This window comes from Cornus florida, unplaced genomic scaffold, assembly GCF_030987335.1.
Source record: "Cornus florida cultivar Cherokee Brave unplaced genomic scaffold, ASM3098733v1 CherokeeBrave_3.0.0_Hap2_Chr04, whole genome shotgun sequence".
Lineage (NCBI taxonomy): Eukaryota > Viridiplantae > Streptophyta > Magnoliopsida > Cornales > Cornaceae > Cornus > Cornus florida.
Window position 1 is genome coordinate 104776350 of NW_026775574.1, and position 15239 is coordinate 104791588.

Consider the following 15239-nt stretch of genomic DNA (forward strand, 5'->3'; position numbering starts at 1 on the left):
TAATAATGTGTAATTAAGGAAAGTAAGGATTCTTATAACATGATCAAAGAGAGATTTTTTTTAATAGAACTAAAATGCGTTTCTTATATATTGTTGCCTTCACCGAAACCCTAGCAAACGGGATTTATTAATTTTGTAGATTTTGCTCTGTAGTAGTAGTAAGCCAATTATAAAAAACTTTCCTAAAAATACAACGGGTACTAACTAATCAAATACTATAGTAAACATTTAATCTTATTACCAACCTCATTTACTTGTAAGTAGTGGACTCTATATTTTTACATGAAAGGAAAAATGGAAAATTTACACTAATCAACTTCCTCTAAAGTTTGTCATAATTACATTAATTTTCTCTATAATTGTCGCTGTGCATGGGAAAACTGCTACCTTCCTAAAACGAGGACATATATATAAAAAAAGGAAAGAAAAAGAAAAGATGATTCCTAAAGTTGTATTTCTTTTTTGGGATCAAGCAAAAAGTTGCCAAAAACCATTAACTTTTTGAAATCGAATTACATAATGAATCTATAGCTAGCAACAAACTGAAAGCATTCTTAGCCTCTCTGTATTGAAGGTTGCCATGCAAATTGCCGTCGATGTTTGCCTGAAAATGACTGAAGAAGAAAAAATTGGAGTATCGAAAATGGGAAGCAAGCAAATGGAAGAAGGGTTTTTTTTTTGGGGCCAGGAAGCGCGGAGAGAGTTGGTAGGGAGATCAATGAAAACGAGTCGAGGTAGCTTTATATATATATTCACGAACGCCAAAACCTGGACACATTTCTTAAAAGATGTTGTCCACTCTTCATACGACCTAACTCTTTTTTTTTTTTTCATGAACACCAAAACCCTACTTGCATCATCCCAAAGCAGTAATCCAAAACATCACTTGGAGGTCAATGAATTCCAATCCCCACTGCCCAAAATACAAGTAAAAAGAATCGTCTTTAGAGAGAGACATACACACAAAACTCTCTCATATTCTCTTGATACCAAAAATTCTAGTAAGTACTTGAAAACATGGAGCTTTTTATGGTTAATGGATGAGGGAATCTATATGAAGAAGTTGAAAGTAATTTACGGAAAAAAGAAGTTGAAAGTAGCTACATTAACAATTTATAGGTGCAGTAGTTGTGAAAAGTTGATTTTTCACTATATTTGATTTGTGTTTATAGATATTATGATTTTGAGAATGATAATATTAGAATCTCTTCATTCTAGCTCATAATTTTTTTTCTTTTTTAAATTTCTGTTTTAATTTTTGAATTATAGAGAAAAATAAGATGGTAGATAATTTACATTGTACTAATTCGTTTTTAATTATAGATATTATGATTTTGAGAATGATAATATTAGAATCTCTTCATTCTAGCTCATAATTTTTTTTCTTTTTTAAATTTCTGTTTTAATTTTTGAATTATAGAGAAAAATAAGATGGTAGATAATTTACATTGTACTAATTCGTTTTTAATTATTTTAGAAGGCAAATGAGGATTGCTAAATAGAATGGACATGATAGCAAGAATGGGAAGGTCAAAAAAGGGGCGTCGGAGAGAGCGGTTCCGGCAAATGTTTGATCCTTTAATCCGTTTGTCTCAATCATTTTATCCGGTGTGATCACATTTCATATATTGACCCTATTTTTATGGGCATGTAATGTACATATAAGATTTAATATTTCAGTCTAGCTTTTTGACTTGGATAATAATAATAATGATAATGAAAATTTGGGAATGTGTTTCTAGTACAATGGTTTCTAACGAATCAAACAGTAAACATTTTATCTTTACTACCACCCTCATTTACTTTAACAAGTGGACTCTATTTACCATCCAAAAAAAAAAAAAAAAAAAAGTGGACTCTATTTTTTTTTACATGGAAGGATAAATGTAAAATTACACCAATCAATTTTTCCTAATGTTTACCATAATTACACAAACATTCCCTATAATATCAAATAATTTCAAATATTACTCTGGCTTCTTTTAAAAAACAAATCTTGTAACATGGACCACCCTTTTTAACATTCAATTACGATAATTGTTGCTTTCATGAACATAATTGTTGGTCCTAGTGCCTAATTGACTTTGCCTGCTTAGTGTCAAATCCATGTGTCTCAGGGCTGCCAAGGGGTTATATCACCACCGTTGCTATGCACTGTGGCTAATATTATCTCTCAGGGGTATTTTAGTCTTCCACCATCTTGTGGTACAGTTTAATACTGATTTAAGATGGTACATTGCAATTATACAAGTGTTATATACCAGTTTTCTGTATTCATTGAGGTTTTGCATATGAAAATTTGTTACAGGGTTATTCAAGGGTACTATGGTCCTTTCACGGTTATATTATAACTTTTTACACTTGTTCATAATACTGCATTGCATTGTACAGTTCTTATCTAAGCAACATTGTAGTTTATACAGCCTCAGCAACAATTTTCTGCTGAGATTGACAAGTGGCCGTTACAAGGGCATTTTGGTCATTCTACTTGGTGCTCATGTGTGTGACACATTGTCGCAATCCTAGTGTGAGAGTATATGCATTACACTGTATTTCTTCTTCTCCAGGTTTTGGATTGGAATGCTTATACAGCCTTGCAAATGTGAGCTGTATTTTTTGGTAAGTTAGGTGACAAAATAGCTGAGTTGGCAAGGGCCTTATGGTATATTCACACGGAGAATGTTAAAATATGCTCTGGACAATGATTGGTTACAGGTGTCAGGTGTATATTCTTCTTGTAGTAGGACTTGGATAGTGAACATGAGTATATATATACTCTTATAGCATTTCTGCAGAATAAATCTTTGGTAAACCCTAATTTGTGCCTTCATTGTGTATATCTCGAGAGCTTCATATGAACCAACATTTCTAAGGTCCTTGCTGATGATCTGAGCCTGAAATCCTTATAGAAATGTCACTGAATTGATCATTGTTGCTGTGTTCATCATGAAGTACTTATGCTGTCAAGTTTTCTGGTGCAAGGGCGGCTGGTTTGGGGGTTTACCTTTAGCTTGAGGTTGTTGTGGTGCTAAGTCAAGTTTGATACAGGTATAATTTGGCTATTTACATTTGCTGAGCACTTGTTTTTGGGGTTTACTTTGCTGCAAATGAATTTTGTATCCCAGATCTTGAATTTGAGCTTTTTTTGGTTTAGCCTTGTGGTTCATGTATGTTTTGATTATATCTTGCTATACTATGATTGATCTATATGCTAGCAAGTTTATTTTGGTGAATCATGGCTGTTGAAGTTGGTTTTTGGACAGAACTTTGGTCATCTTTGGTTTGATCTACCAAAACCCTTGTTCTTCATTGTTGAAGCTGTTGCCAAGGCCTTATTGATGTTATGTTGTTGTTTCACATGCTATACTTATCTTGTTTGTCATCTGAGCATGTCTGTAATGGTGATATAAGGTTATGGGATTGATCTCAGAATTTTGGGGATACAAATTTCCTATTTTACCCCTCAAACCCTAACTTCAGCAGATTGTGTTCTAGAGGGTGCAGATTGTTGTTTTGAGCTACACAACCACTCTTATGTTTTGTGCATGCTTGAATATTGTTGATATTCATACTTCTTATTGTATTTGTGAGCTGTGAGAGTTTGCAGGGTCCAAGTAAGGGTGGTTAGGACAGGAGGAGTGCTTGTGACCACTGTGTTGATGTACGTAGTGTGTGTAAAGGTCGTGAAAATTAATGTTTCAACTTATACAAGGGTGTGTGCAGAGTGTAAGACAATTGAGTGTGTAACTACTTTCATACAACTAGTGGAGCTTATATTGACTAAGGCTAAGAACCAAAGTTTTTCTCTATTAAAAGGAAAGAACCAGAGTAAATAAAAAGGTATTGAAAAACCACATGCAGAGCTATGTTACTAAGGGTCTCTTTGTCTTGAAGGAATTATGAATAGACTTCAGAGACACCCTTTGTTTTGCTACTCTTATTTTATATTATTTTATCTTCATTTATTTTTATTCTCTCATCCATAAGTGTTCATGTTGGCTCATTCCAAGGACAGCTGTTCCAAACTGTAGCTTGTTTTTTGTTGCCACTGTAATATTGTGTTGATTTATTGTCAAGAGCTTGAAATGAACCAGTCATGGCATTGGCTATTTTGAAATTAAAAAAACAAAAAAGGTTATTTCTTGGAAATACAAACTGGATATTCTGGCTGTGTACTACTAGATTATGACTAAAGCTGTAAACACATTTGGTCTGAGATGGAACTAGATAAGATAAAGAAGCATGGAAGGAATGATATTATATTTTATATGAAGGATAAAGTGCAAAATAAACATCTCTAATATAATATACCGTATGTGCAAATTCGGACTCAACTCGGAACTATCATACTTATAACATCGTGTCTTCTTTCAACTTATTTCCTTACACAACCGAGCTCTTACCCGAGATCAACTACCATACTTGCAACACCTTGTCTTCTTTTAGTTTATTCCTTGACATAACTGAGTTCCTACCGGAGGCCAACAAGTACAACGGGCCCATATGAGTCATATGACTAATCCATGTATTGGTTACAAATTACAATGCAACTTTTAACATTGGACATTGATCAGTTTATTTAATTTTCCCTTTCTTGGAATGGTTTCTAGGTAATAATTATACAGTACTCAATCAATAAATACACTATATTTTTCTTGATTTTAAGAAATGGCAAATTAATAGCTTGTTTGCATGTTCTTTGTACCACTAATAATATTACATGCACTACTTTGTTCTTAAGATGACTTAAATTCTCGACTATCCTCCTTGCTGTTAATATTGCTTAAAGAGCTTTTGAAAAATAAATTTATTTAATTCTTTCAAAATCCTAATAAATAAATAAATTGAATAGATGGGTGTGTTGTACTTTTGAAAAGATTATGCACTAATTATTTCTAGAATTAAAAGGGTTAGTATATGGTTTGAAATTAAGAGTATATATTATTTTCTGTTAATCAAATAAATCTTTAACTAGTCTCATTCTTCATTTTTGGAAACTATTTCCTTTTGTTTCTCTCTCTTTTCCTTTTCTTTCCTTTGTACTTTCAAATCCCTCCAGCCTGACGAGCTCCGTCATCGTCCATGGAGCGTCTCTCTGATGAGCTCCGTCCACGTCCATGGAGCTTCTCAACCCCTCAACCACAAGCAACTCAGAAAATTTCTCCGGGGTTTCAATTTGTTTTCCCAAATTTCGTATCACAAGATTGGGGGAAACAAATTCTACAGACCCAACTCCAAATTCCCTCTTCTTCTCCCATGTTGTCCCTCCCTACAATGACAAATTTCTGTATTTCGGCCGATCCACGAGTTGCAGAAAAAAGGCTCACTGGACAACAAAAGGTGCGTCACAATTCAGTAATTTAATCCCAGTTCATAGTTTTGATCGAGAGTTTTCAATATAACTCTGATAATGACAGTGTAAAGCACGGTAATTTTTTTTAGTTCTAATTATGGGGTTTTTGCTGAAAATTCGGAACAACTTCAGAATAGAATTCTAGAGCAAATACATCAGATAATAAATTTGGCGTTACATGAACTTTGTGCCTACAGAATCTATCGATTTCAATAATATTGAAATATGTTTACATGAATGATCTAGTACTAGATTATTGTCCCAGTTTTACAAAAGCAAACCACAATTCGGACTCAACTCGGAACGACCATACTTGCAACACCATGTCTGCTTGAAGCATATTCCTCGACACAACCGAGTTCCAACCCGAGACCAACGAGTACGACGAGTTGACTCTGCCCACTTCTCTCTTGGGCATGTCCCACCTCTTGATTGTCAAGTAACATCCCTCCTCACCGGAGGGTTCAATCAGAGGCACCCGTATTCCGGGCAACTTTCCATTGCATTTAGATTCAACGGATTTGGAGTTGAGAAAGTGTTTCTCTTCCGGTGTGAGGAACTCGGGATCCTTAATGAGACTGAATGGCAACAACAAACGTGCCTGCCCTGAGTCCATGTCGGTTTTGGTTAGCCTTTTCTGTGCCACAAACATTGGCTTTGAACCCTCGAGTTGTCGGATTCGATTCTTGAAGTTTTCTGGCAAATCCGGAGGCACTTGTGAGTAGTCACGATCAGGAGGAGGCAATACCATTTTCTTCACTACTGCCTTCTTCTTCTTCTTCTTTTCCTGCGGCTTCTTTTCCTGCACTGCTACTTCTTCTTCTTCTTGTTGTGGTTGATGACCACAATGATGATGATGATGATCAAAACAACATTGATGGTAGGTTCTTGAACATTCACGGTCTTCAAGTATGTTATATATATCATATTGTATATGACCCAAACATTCACGGAAGTCCCTTTTGCACCTTGGCACCACAACTTTGTTGTCTTGATCGAGATTTCGAATTGCTTTCAACAAAACTTCCGACGCCATCAAATCACCAAAAACAGGGTATGCAGCCATGTACCGAACATTTTCTTTCTTCTTCTTCATCATCTTTATCTTCAATTTCAACTTCATAGTAGGGCCATCATGTGTATTAATGTGAATCACCATTTTTAGAGAGAGAACTTTAACATGGAGAAAGTGAGAGAAGGGAAAGAATGATTATGGGTAATTGTGATCACAATAGTACATATATATAGAAATAGGGACTTTCTTGTTGAGCAATCAATCAAATCCTATTAGAAATCTAATTGGATATATATATGAGTGTCTTACTTGTTAACCAATTAATCCTATTTCAAATCTAATAATGTGTACTTAAGGAAAGTAAGGATTCTTTTAACTTGATCAAAGAGAGATTTTTTTTAATAGAACTAAAATGCGTTTCATATATATTGTTGCCTTCACCGAAACCCTAGCAAACGGGATTTATTAATTTTCTAGATTTTGGTCTGTAGTAGGAGTAAGCCAATTATAAAAAAACTTTCCTAAAAATACAACGGGTACTAACTAATCAAATACTATAGTAAACATTTAATCTTATTACCACCCTCATTTACTTGTAAGTAATGGACTCTATTTTTTTACATGAAAGGATAAATGGAAAATTTACACTAATCAACTTCCTCTAAAGTTTGTCATAATTACATTAATTTTCTCTATAATTGTCGCTGTGCATGGGAAAACTGCTACCTTCCTAACACGAGGACATATACATTGATTTTCTATGTGTTAAAAAAAGAAAAAGAAAATAGATGATTCCTAAAGTTATATTTCTTTTTTGGGATCAATCAAAAAGTTGCCAAACACCATTTACTTTTTGAAACCGAATTACTTAATGAATCTATAGCTAGCAACAAACTGAAAGCATTCTTAGCCTCTGTATTGGAGGTTGCCATACAAATCGCCGTCACTGTTTGCCTGCAAATGACTGAAGATGAAAAAATTGGAGTATTGAAAATGGGAAGCAAGCAAATGGAAGAAGGGTTTTTTTTTTGGGCCAGGAAGCGCGGAGAGAGTTGGTGGAGAGGTACATGTAAAGAGGAATGACCGTGAACATGTCAGAGAAATCAATGAGAACGAGTTGAGGTAGGTTTATATATATATATTTATATATATATTCACGAACAGCGAAACCTGGACACATTTCTTAAAAGATGTTGTCCACTCTTCATACCACCTTCTTCCTTCCTTTTTTTTTTTTTTCATGAACACCAAAACCCTACTTGCATCATCCCAAAACACTAAAACAAAACATCACTTGGTGGTCAATGAATTCCAATCCCCACTACCCAAAATACAAGTAAAAAGAATCGTCTTTAGAGAGATACATACACACAAAACTTTCTCTCATAGTCTATTGATACCAAAAATTCTAGTAACTGCTTGGCAACATGGAGCTTGTTTTTTGGTTAACGGATGAGGGAATCTATATGAAGAAGCTGAAAGTAATTTACTGAAAAAAGAAGAAGTTGAAAGTTACATTAACAATGTATAGTTGCAGTAGTTGGGAAAAGTTGATTTTCACTATATTTGATTTGTGGTGATATATATTATGATTTTGAGAATGATAATATTAGATTCTCTTCATTCTAGCTCGATGATTTTTTTTTCTTCTTTTTAAAATTTCTGTTTTAATCTTTGAATTATAGTGAAAAATAAGATGGTAGATAATTTACATTGTACTAATTCGTTTTAAATTATTGTAGAAGGCAAAGGAGGATTGCTGAGGAGAATGGACATGATGGCAAGAATGGGAAGGTCAAAAAAGGGGCGTCCGGTGTGATCACATTTCATATATTGACCCTATTTTTATGGGCATGTAAAGTACATATAATATTTAATATTTCAGTTTAGCCTTTTGACTTGGATAATAATAATAATGATGAAAATTTGGGGATGTCTTTCTAATAAAAGGGTTACTAACTAATCAAATAGTAAACATTTAATCGTACCACCACCCTTATTTACTTGAACGAGTGGACTCTATGTTTTTTACATGAAAGGATAAATGTAAAATTACACCAATCAATTTTTCCTAATGTTTATCATAATTACACGAACATTCCCTATAATGTCAAATAATTTCAAATATTACTCTCACTTCTTCTAAAAAACAAATCTTGTAACACTGATTACCTTTTTAATAGTCAATTAAGAAAATTGTTGGTTTCATGAATATAATTGTTGGTCCTAGTACCTAATTGACTTTGCTTGTTTAGTGTCAAATCCATGTGTCTCAAGGCTGCCAAGGGGTTATATCACCACCATTGATGTTCACTGTGGCTAATATTATCTCTTAGGAGTATTTTAGTGTTCCATCATCTTATGGTATAGTTTCATTACGATTTAAGATGGTACATTGCAATTATACAATTGTTATTTACCAGTTTTCTGTATTAATAGAGGTTCTGCATATGAAAATTGGCTACAGGATTATTCAGGGGTACTATGGTCCTTTCATAGTTATATTATAACTTTGTACACTTTTTCAGAATACTGCATTGCATTGTACAGATGTTATCTAAGCAGCATTGTAGTTTATACAGCCTCAACAACAATTTTATGCTGAAAATGACAAGTGGCTGTTACAAGGGCATTTTGGTCTTTTTGCTTAGTGCTCATGTGTGTGACACGTTTATGTGGTCCTAGTGTGAGAGTATATGCACTACTTTGTATTTCTTCATCTCCATGTTTTGGATAGGAATGCTTACACTGCCTTGCAAATGTGAGCTGTATTTTCTGGTAAACCAGAAAACAAAACAGCTGAGTTGGCAAGGGCATTATGGTATATTCACACGGAGACCGTTAGAATATTCTCTGGACAATGATTGGTTACAGGTGCTAGGTGTATATCTTTCTTGTAGTAGGACTTGGATAGTGAGCATGAGTATATATATACTGTTATAGCATTTCTGCAAAATAAGCCATTTGTAAAACCTTAATTCGAGCCTTTATTGTGTATATCTCGAGAGCTTCATATGAATCAACATTTCTAAGGTCCTTGTTAATGATCTGAGCCTGAAATCCTTATAAAAATGTCACTGAATTGATCATTGTTCCTGCGTTCATCATAAAGTACTTATGCTGTCAAGTTTTCTGGTGCAAGGGCTGGTTTGGGGGTTCACCTTTAGCTTGAGGTTGCTGAGGTGCTAAGTCAAGGTTGATACAAGTACAATTTGGCTATTTAGCACTTGTTTTTGAGGTTTACTTTGCTGTAAATGAATTTTGTATCCCAGGCCTTGAATTTGAGTTGTTTTTTGGTTTAGCCTTGTGGTTCATATATGAATTGATTATATCTTGCTATACTATGATTGATCTACATATTAATAAGTTTATTTTGGTGAATCAAGGTTGCTGAAGTTGGTTTTTGGACATACCTTTTGTCATAGTTGGTTTGATCTACCAAAACCCATGTTCTTCATTGTTGAAGTTGCCAAGGCCTTATTGATGTTATATTGTGATTCACATGTTATACTTATCTTGTTATCATCTGAGTATGTCCGTAGCAGTGATATAAGGCTGTGGGATTGATCTCATAATTCTAGGGACACGAATTTCCTATTTTATCCCTCAAACCCTAATTTCAGCAGATTGTGTTCTAAAAGGTGCATATTATTGTTTTAAGCTACACAACCACTCTTATCTTCTGTGCATGCTTGAATATTGTTGATATTCATACTTCTTATTGTATTTGTGAGCTGTGAGAGCTTGCAGGGTCCAAGCAAGGGTGTTTAGGATAGGGGGAGTGCTTGTGAGCACTGTGTTGAAGTAGTGTGTGTGTAGAGGTTGTGAAAATTAGTATTTCAATTTGTACAATGGTGTGTGCGGAGTGTGAGACAGCTGAGTGTGTAACTACTTACATATAATTAGTGGAACTTATAATGGCTGAGGCTAAGAACCAAGATTTTTTTTTATTGAGAGGGTTTTTCTTATAAACTTGTATTCTTTATAATTGTGCTATATGTGATAATAAAAATTGATCAATTCACCTGTCAAATAATAATATTCTTGAATTACCCTTTGTTAAAGTGAAAAAAATAAAATAAAAGAGACCAATTACAAAATAGTCATCTCTCCAACCATATTTACACCCATTTTAGTGTCGAGCACTCTCTCACAATTGCTTCTCTCAACTTATTCTATATAGTTTAAAATTAAGAGTATATATTATTTTCTGTTAATAATTTTTTATTTTATTTTTGGTCATTCATTTCAAAGTCCCGAAGTTGAAGCCATAATTGCGATAAAGGCATAAAAGTCAAGTCAGAAAAAACATACAAATCTTGAAGCAAAACAAGAAAAATGAAAAATAGAATTCTAGATTTGTAGAGAGGAGAAACGCAGCAACAGGAGTGACTCAAAGGTCTACTATCGTCAAGGCAACAATTCTAAAACTACAACCACAACGTGCTAAACTGGAAAGACCACCCAAAACCCTGCACAAGATCCAAAATTTGAAAAACATTTCCGAAACTGTTTGTTTTCTTTATTTCCCTCCCCATTTTATTTTCTTTCCCTCTCGTTTCTCTTTCTCTTTTCCTCGTCTTTCCTTTTTACTTTCAAATCCCTCTTGCCTGGGATTAGTGTCGGGGTTTAAGCGTCTCTCTGGTGAGCTCCGTCCTCGTCCATGGAACTTCTCAACCCCGCAACCACAAGCAGCTCACAAATTTTCTCTGGGGTTTCAATTTTTACTCCCAAATTTCGTATCACAAGATTGGGGAAACAAATTCTACAGATCCAACTCCAAATTCCCTCTTCTTCTCCCATATTCAACATCCTTGTCCCTCCCTACAAGGACAAATCTCTGTATTTCAGCTCATTTCGGACGATCCACGAGTTGCAGAAAAAATTCTCACTGGACAACAACAGGTGCGTCACAACAAATCGGTAATTTAATTTATTACCCTAGTTCTGATTTTCAATCCCAGTTCATAGTTTTGTCCAGAGTTTTCAAAATAACTCTGATAATGACAATGTAATTCAGAGTAATTTTTTTAGTTCTAATTATGGGGTTTTTGCTGAAAATTGGGCAATTGGGTTTGGTCCTATGTTTACTAATTTTCAAGATTCAGATGGTAATTATGTCAAAAGGGCTGAGGATGAAATCTTGAGAAGTAGTGGAATTGATCCTTTTTTGTATAACCAGAGTGAATTTGAGGACTTATAACACAAGTGAAATCATACAAAGATGGTGTCTGCTCAAAGGCCCAGGCTTGATAATTAGGAACAACTTCAGAATATAATGCTGAGAGCAAATACATCAGATGATAAATTTGGCCATACATGAATTTTGTAACACTCCTCAGCCTACATAATCTATGGATTTCAATAATAAAGTTGAGGAAATCAGAGAATGAGCTGTCCGTTGAAAATGATTTGGTCAAACAGCATGGAGAAGAGGTTGTGAGTTCTCTGAATGGCATTTCTCAGGCCAAACAAGGGGTCTTGACAGAACCTAGCTCAGTGATGATATCAAACATTTTTGAAAAATAAGGTGGAGACTAAATAATTATGTGGTGAGCTTCATAATTATTAAAATATGTCTTCTCCATCAAACTAATAAAGCCTGAGAATAACTTTTACTCCATGCACCAAAAAGAAGAAAAAAAAAAAGGAGAAAAAAGAAGAGGAAAGCAGAGAAATGGAGAGGGAATAATTGATGGAAAAGGTGAAGTAAGTAAAGAATTTTCGCCTTTGGGAATGGGACTGCATCCGATACCCAACCTTGGCTTTGGTAAGCTCCCTCTATAAACATCCCTCCCCCCTTTATTTTTCTCTGACAGAACTCAGGGTTTTCCTTTCTCTCTCAACACATTTTGTTTGATTCCTCCCCCCTCTCCCTCTTTCTCATTCTGAGTGAAAGAATGGCGAATCAGCTAACAAACACTCAGATCAAAGAATTCAGTGAGGCTTTCAGCCTCTTTGACAAGGACGGAGATGGTTGGATATATGTTACTTAATTTGTACCATCTATTCATTTTCATCCATTCCGCTATGCACCTACCTATTTAATTATATATATTACGATGAAATGCTTAATGCTTGTATTTTAATATTTAATTTGATCATTGCATATATGCAGGTAGGATCACTACCAATGAGATTGGTACAGTGATGAGGGCATTGGGGCGAAACCCAACAGAGGCAGAGCTTCAGGATATGATCAATGAGGTTGATGATGCAGATGGCAGTGGGACAATTGATCGCAAAGAATTCCTTGACCTAATGGCTCGGAGGTTGAAGGCAGACCCTAAAACTGAAGGCGACCTCAGGGAAGCTTTCCTGGTTTTTGACAAGGATGAGAGTGGCTTCATAACTGCAGATGAACTCCGCCATGTTATGACGAGTCTTGGTGAGAAGCTGACAGATGAGGAAGTTAATGAGATGATTCATGAAGCTGAAGGCGATGGTGATAAACGGATCAGCTATGAGGAGTTCTTCAAAGTCATGTTGGCCAAGTAAGGACCAATAAATTCAAGAAAATACAAACTTGAACAAGTTAGTTTTAAAAACAAAAGAAAAATAAAAAACTTGGTACCATTAGCTGATCAGTGGTTTGCATTTTTTTTTTCTTCTTTTTTTTTTTTTTTTTTTTTTTTGTGCATTGTTTGATTTATAGTGCTGCAGTTAGCTTGATTTGCTTGTTTCTCTGTTTCTGTGTTTAGTAGTTTGAGTGGTTTAATTGTATCGTTTTTCGTATGCTATATTCCTACATATGATATTAGGAAGCAAAACAGTTGGGAAAATTTGTTGTTTTTTGCGTGCTTATGGGTGACTAATTTTGTTAATTTTCTAAACTTACATGTCTCTTCTCCTTTATTTGAAAATATATATGCACTAATTCACTTTTTCATTATTGTAGAAGGCAAAGGAAGATTGCTCAAGAGAATGGACATGGTAGCAAGAATGGGAAGGCCAAAAAACTGCGTTGTAGAGAGCTGCTCCACCAATGTTTGATCCTTTAATCTGTTTGGCCGGTGTCACATTTCATATATTGATCCTATTTTTATGGACATGTAAAATAAATATAATAATAAATATTTCAGTCTACCCTTTTCACAGCGGGTATCAGTCTTGGGGCCCTCTTTTCGGCAACCTCTTCTTCGCCATATGGGTTATCGTTCACCTGTATCCCTTTCTCAAAGGTTTGTTGGTTCGGCAAAATCGTACTCCTACCATTGTCATTGTCTGGTCCATACTCCTTGCTTCTATATTCTCCCTTCTGTGGGTGCGGATCGATCCGTTTACTTCGGACACCACAAAATCTGCTTCAGCAGGTCAATGTGGCATCAACTGTTTGTTCTTTCGAAGATCATTTTGTTGAGGTAAGCTACAACATTTACCTTTACCTTTCTGTAAATAAAGAAGAAAACACATATAAAGGGTCTCTTTGTCTTATTTTATTTTTTCTTATCTTCGTTAAATTGTATTCTCTCATCCATAAGTGTTCATGTTGGCTCTTTACAAGGACAGCTGTTCCAAACTATAGCTTGTTTTTTGTTGCCACTGTAATATTGTGTTGATTTATTGTCAAGAGCTTGTAATGAACCAGTCATGGCATTGGTTCTTTTGAAATTGAAAGAAAAAAAGGTTATTTCTTGGAAATACAAACTGGGTATTCTGGCTGTGTACTACTATAGTCTATATTATGACTTAAGCTGTAAACACATTTGGTCTGAGATGGAATTAGAGAAGATAAAGAGGCATGTAAGGAATGGTATTATATATTTTATATGAACGGTAAAGTGCAAAATAAACGTCTCTATTATTATATGGAATGTCAAATTCGGACTCAACTCATAACGACCATACTTGTAACACCGTGTCTTCTTTCAGCCGAGTTCCTACCCGTTCTTCTCCCATATTGTCCCTCCCTACAATGACAAATTTCTGTATTTCGGCCGATCCACGAGTTGCAGAAAAAAGGCTCACTGGACAACAACAGGTGCGTCACAGTTCGGTAATTTAATTTATTACCCTAGTTCTGATTTTCAATCCCAGTTCATAGTTTTATCGAGAGTTTTCAATTAAAGCAGAGTAATTTTTTTAGTTCTAATAATGGGGTTTTTGCTGAAAATTGGGCAATTGGATTTGGTCATATATTTGCTGTAGTAATTTTCAAGATTCAGATTGTTATTATGTCTGAGAAGAAGTGGAATTGAGCCTTTTTTGTATAACCAGAGTGAATTTGAGGACTTATAACACAAGTGAAATCATACAAAGATGGTGTCCGCAGAATCTATGGTTTCAATAATATTGAAATATGCTTACATGAATGATCTAGTACTAGATTAATTTTGTCTCAGTTTGACAAAAGCAAACCACAATTCGGACTCAACTCGGAAAGACCATACTTGCAACACCGTATCTACTTGAAGCATATTCCTTGACACAACGGAGTTCCAACCGGAGACCAACGAGTACGATGAGTTGACTCTGCCCACTTCTCTTTTGGGCATGTCCCACCTCTTGATTGTCGAAGTAACATTGCTCCTCACCGGAGGGTTCGATCAGAGGCACCCGTATTCCGGGCAACTTTCCATTGCATTTAGATTCAGCGGATTTGGAGTTGAGAAAGTGTTTCTCTTCCGGTGTGAGGAACTCAGGATTCTTGGTGAGACTGAATGGCAACAACAAACGTGCCTGCCTCGAGTCCATGTCGGTTTTGGTAAGCCTCTTCTATGCCACAAACATTGGCTTCGAACCCTTGAGTTGTCGGATTCGATTCTTGAAGTTTTCTAGCAAATCCGGAGGCACTTGTGAGTAGTCATGATCAGGAGGAGGCAATACATTCTTCTTCATCACTGCCTTCTTCTTCTTCTTCTTCTTCTTTTC

The 15239-nt window shown here is 35.2% G+C and overlaps 1 protein-coding gene across 2 annotated transcripts; it reads left to right on the top strand.

Annotated features, from left to right (window-relative positions):
* The first annotated feature begins 11187 nt into the window (after positions 1 to 11187).
* On the top strand, positions 11188 to 14069 carry LOC132304460 (calmodulin-like). Of its 2 annotated transcripts, none has more exons than XM_059802141.1 (3): positions 11188 to 11273; positions 12487 to 12862; positions 13267 to 14069. In XM_059802141.1, the coding sequence occupies exons 2-3, from the start codon at positions 12519 to 12521 to the stop codon at positions 13367 to 13369; spliced, it is 447 nt and encodes a 148-aa protein (XP_059658124.1). In that variant the 5' UTR covers positions 11188 to 11273; positions 12487 to 12518; the 3' UTR covers positions 13370 to 14069. The 2 variants fall into 2 exon arrangements, with proteins under 2 accessions (XP_059658124.1, XP_059658123.1); XM_059802140.1 differs by lacking the exon at positions 11188 to 11273 and adding an exon at positions 11819 to 12344.
* The last annotated feature ends 1170 nt before the right edge of the window (positions 14070 to 15239 follow it).

Bases quoted from the DNA above. Each gene is read 5' to 3' on its own strand.
- LOC132304460 (XM_059802140.1), top strand. From the start codon at position 12,269: ATGGCGAATCAGCTAACAAACACTCAGATCAAAGAATTCAGTGAGGCT. The intron at 12,345-12,486 runs GTTGGATATATG...GCATATATGCAG, and splicing joins CTTTGACAAGGACGGAGATG to GTAGGATCACTACCAATGAG. The intron at 12,863-13,266 runs GTAAGGACCAAT...TCATTATTGTAG, and splicing joins TTCAAAGTCATGTTGGCCAA to AAGGCAAAGGAAGATTGCTC.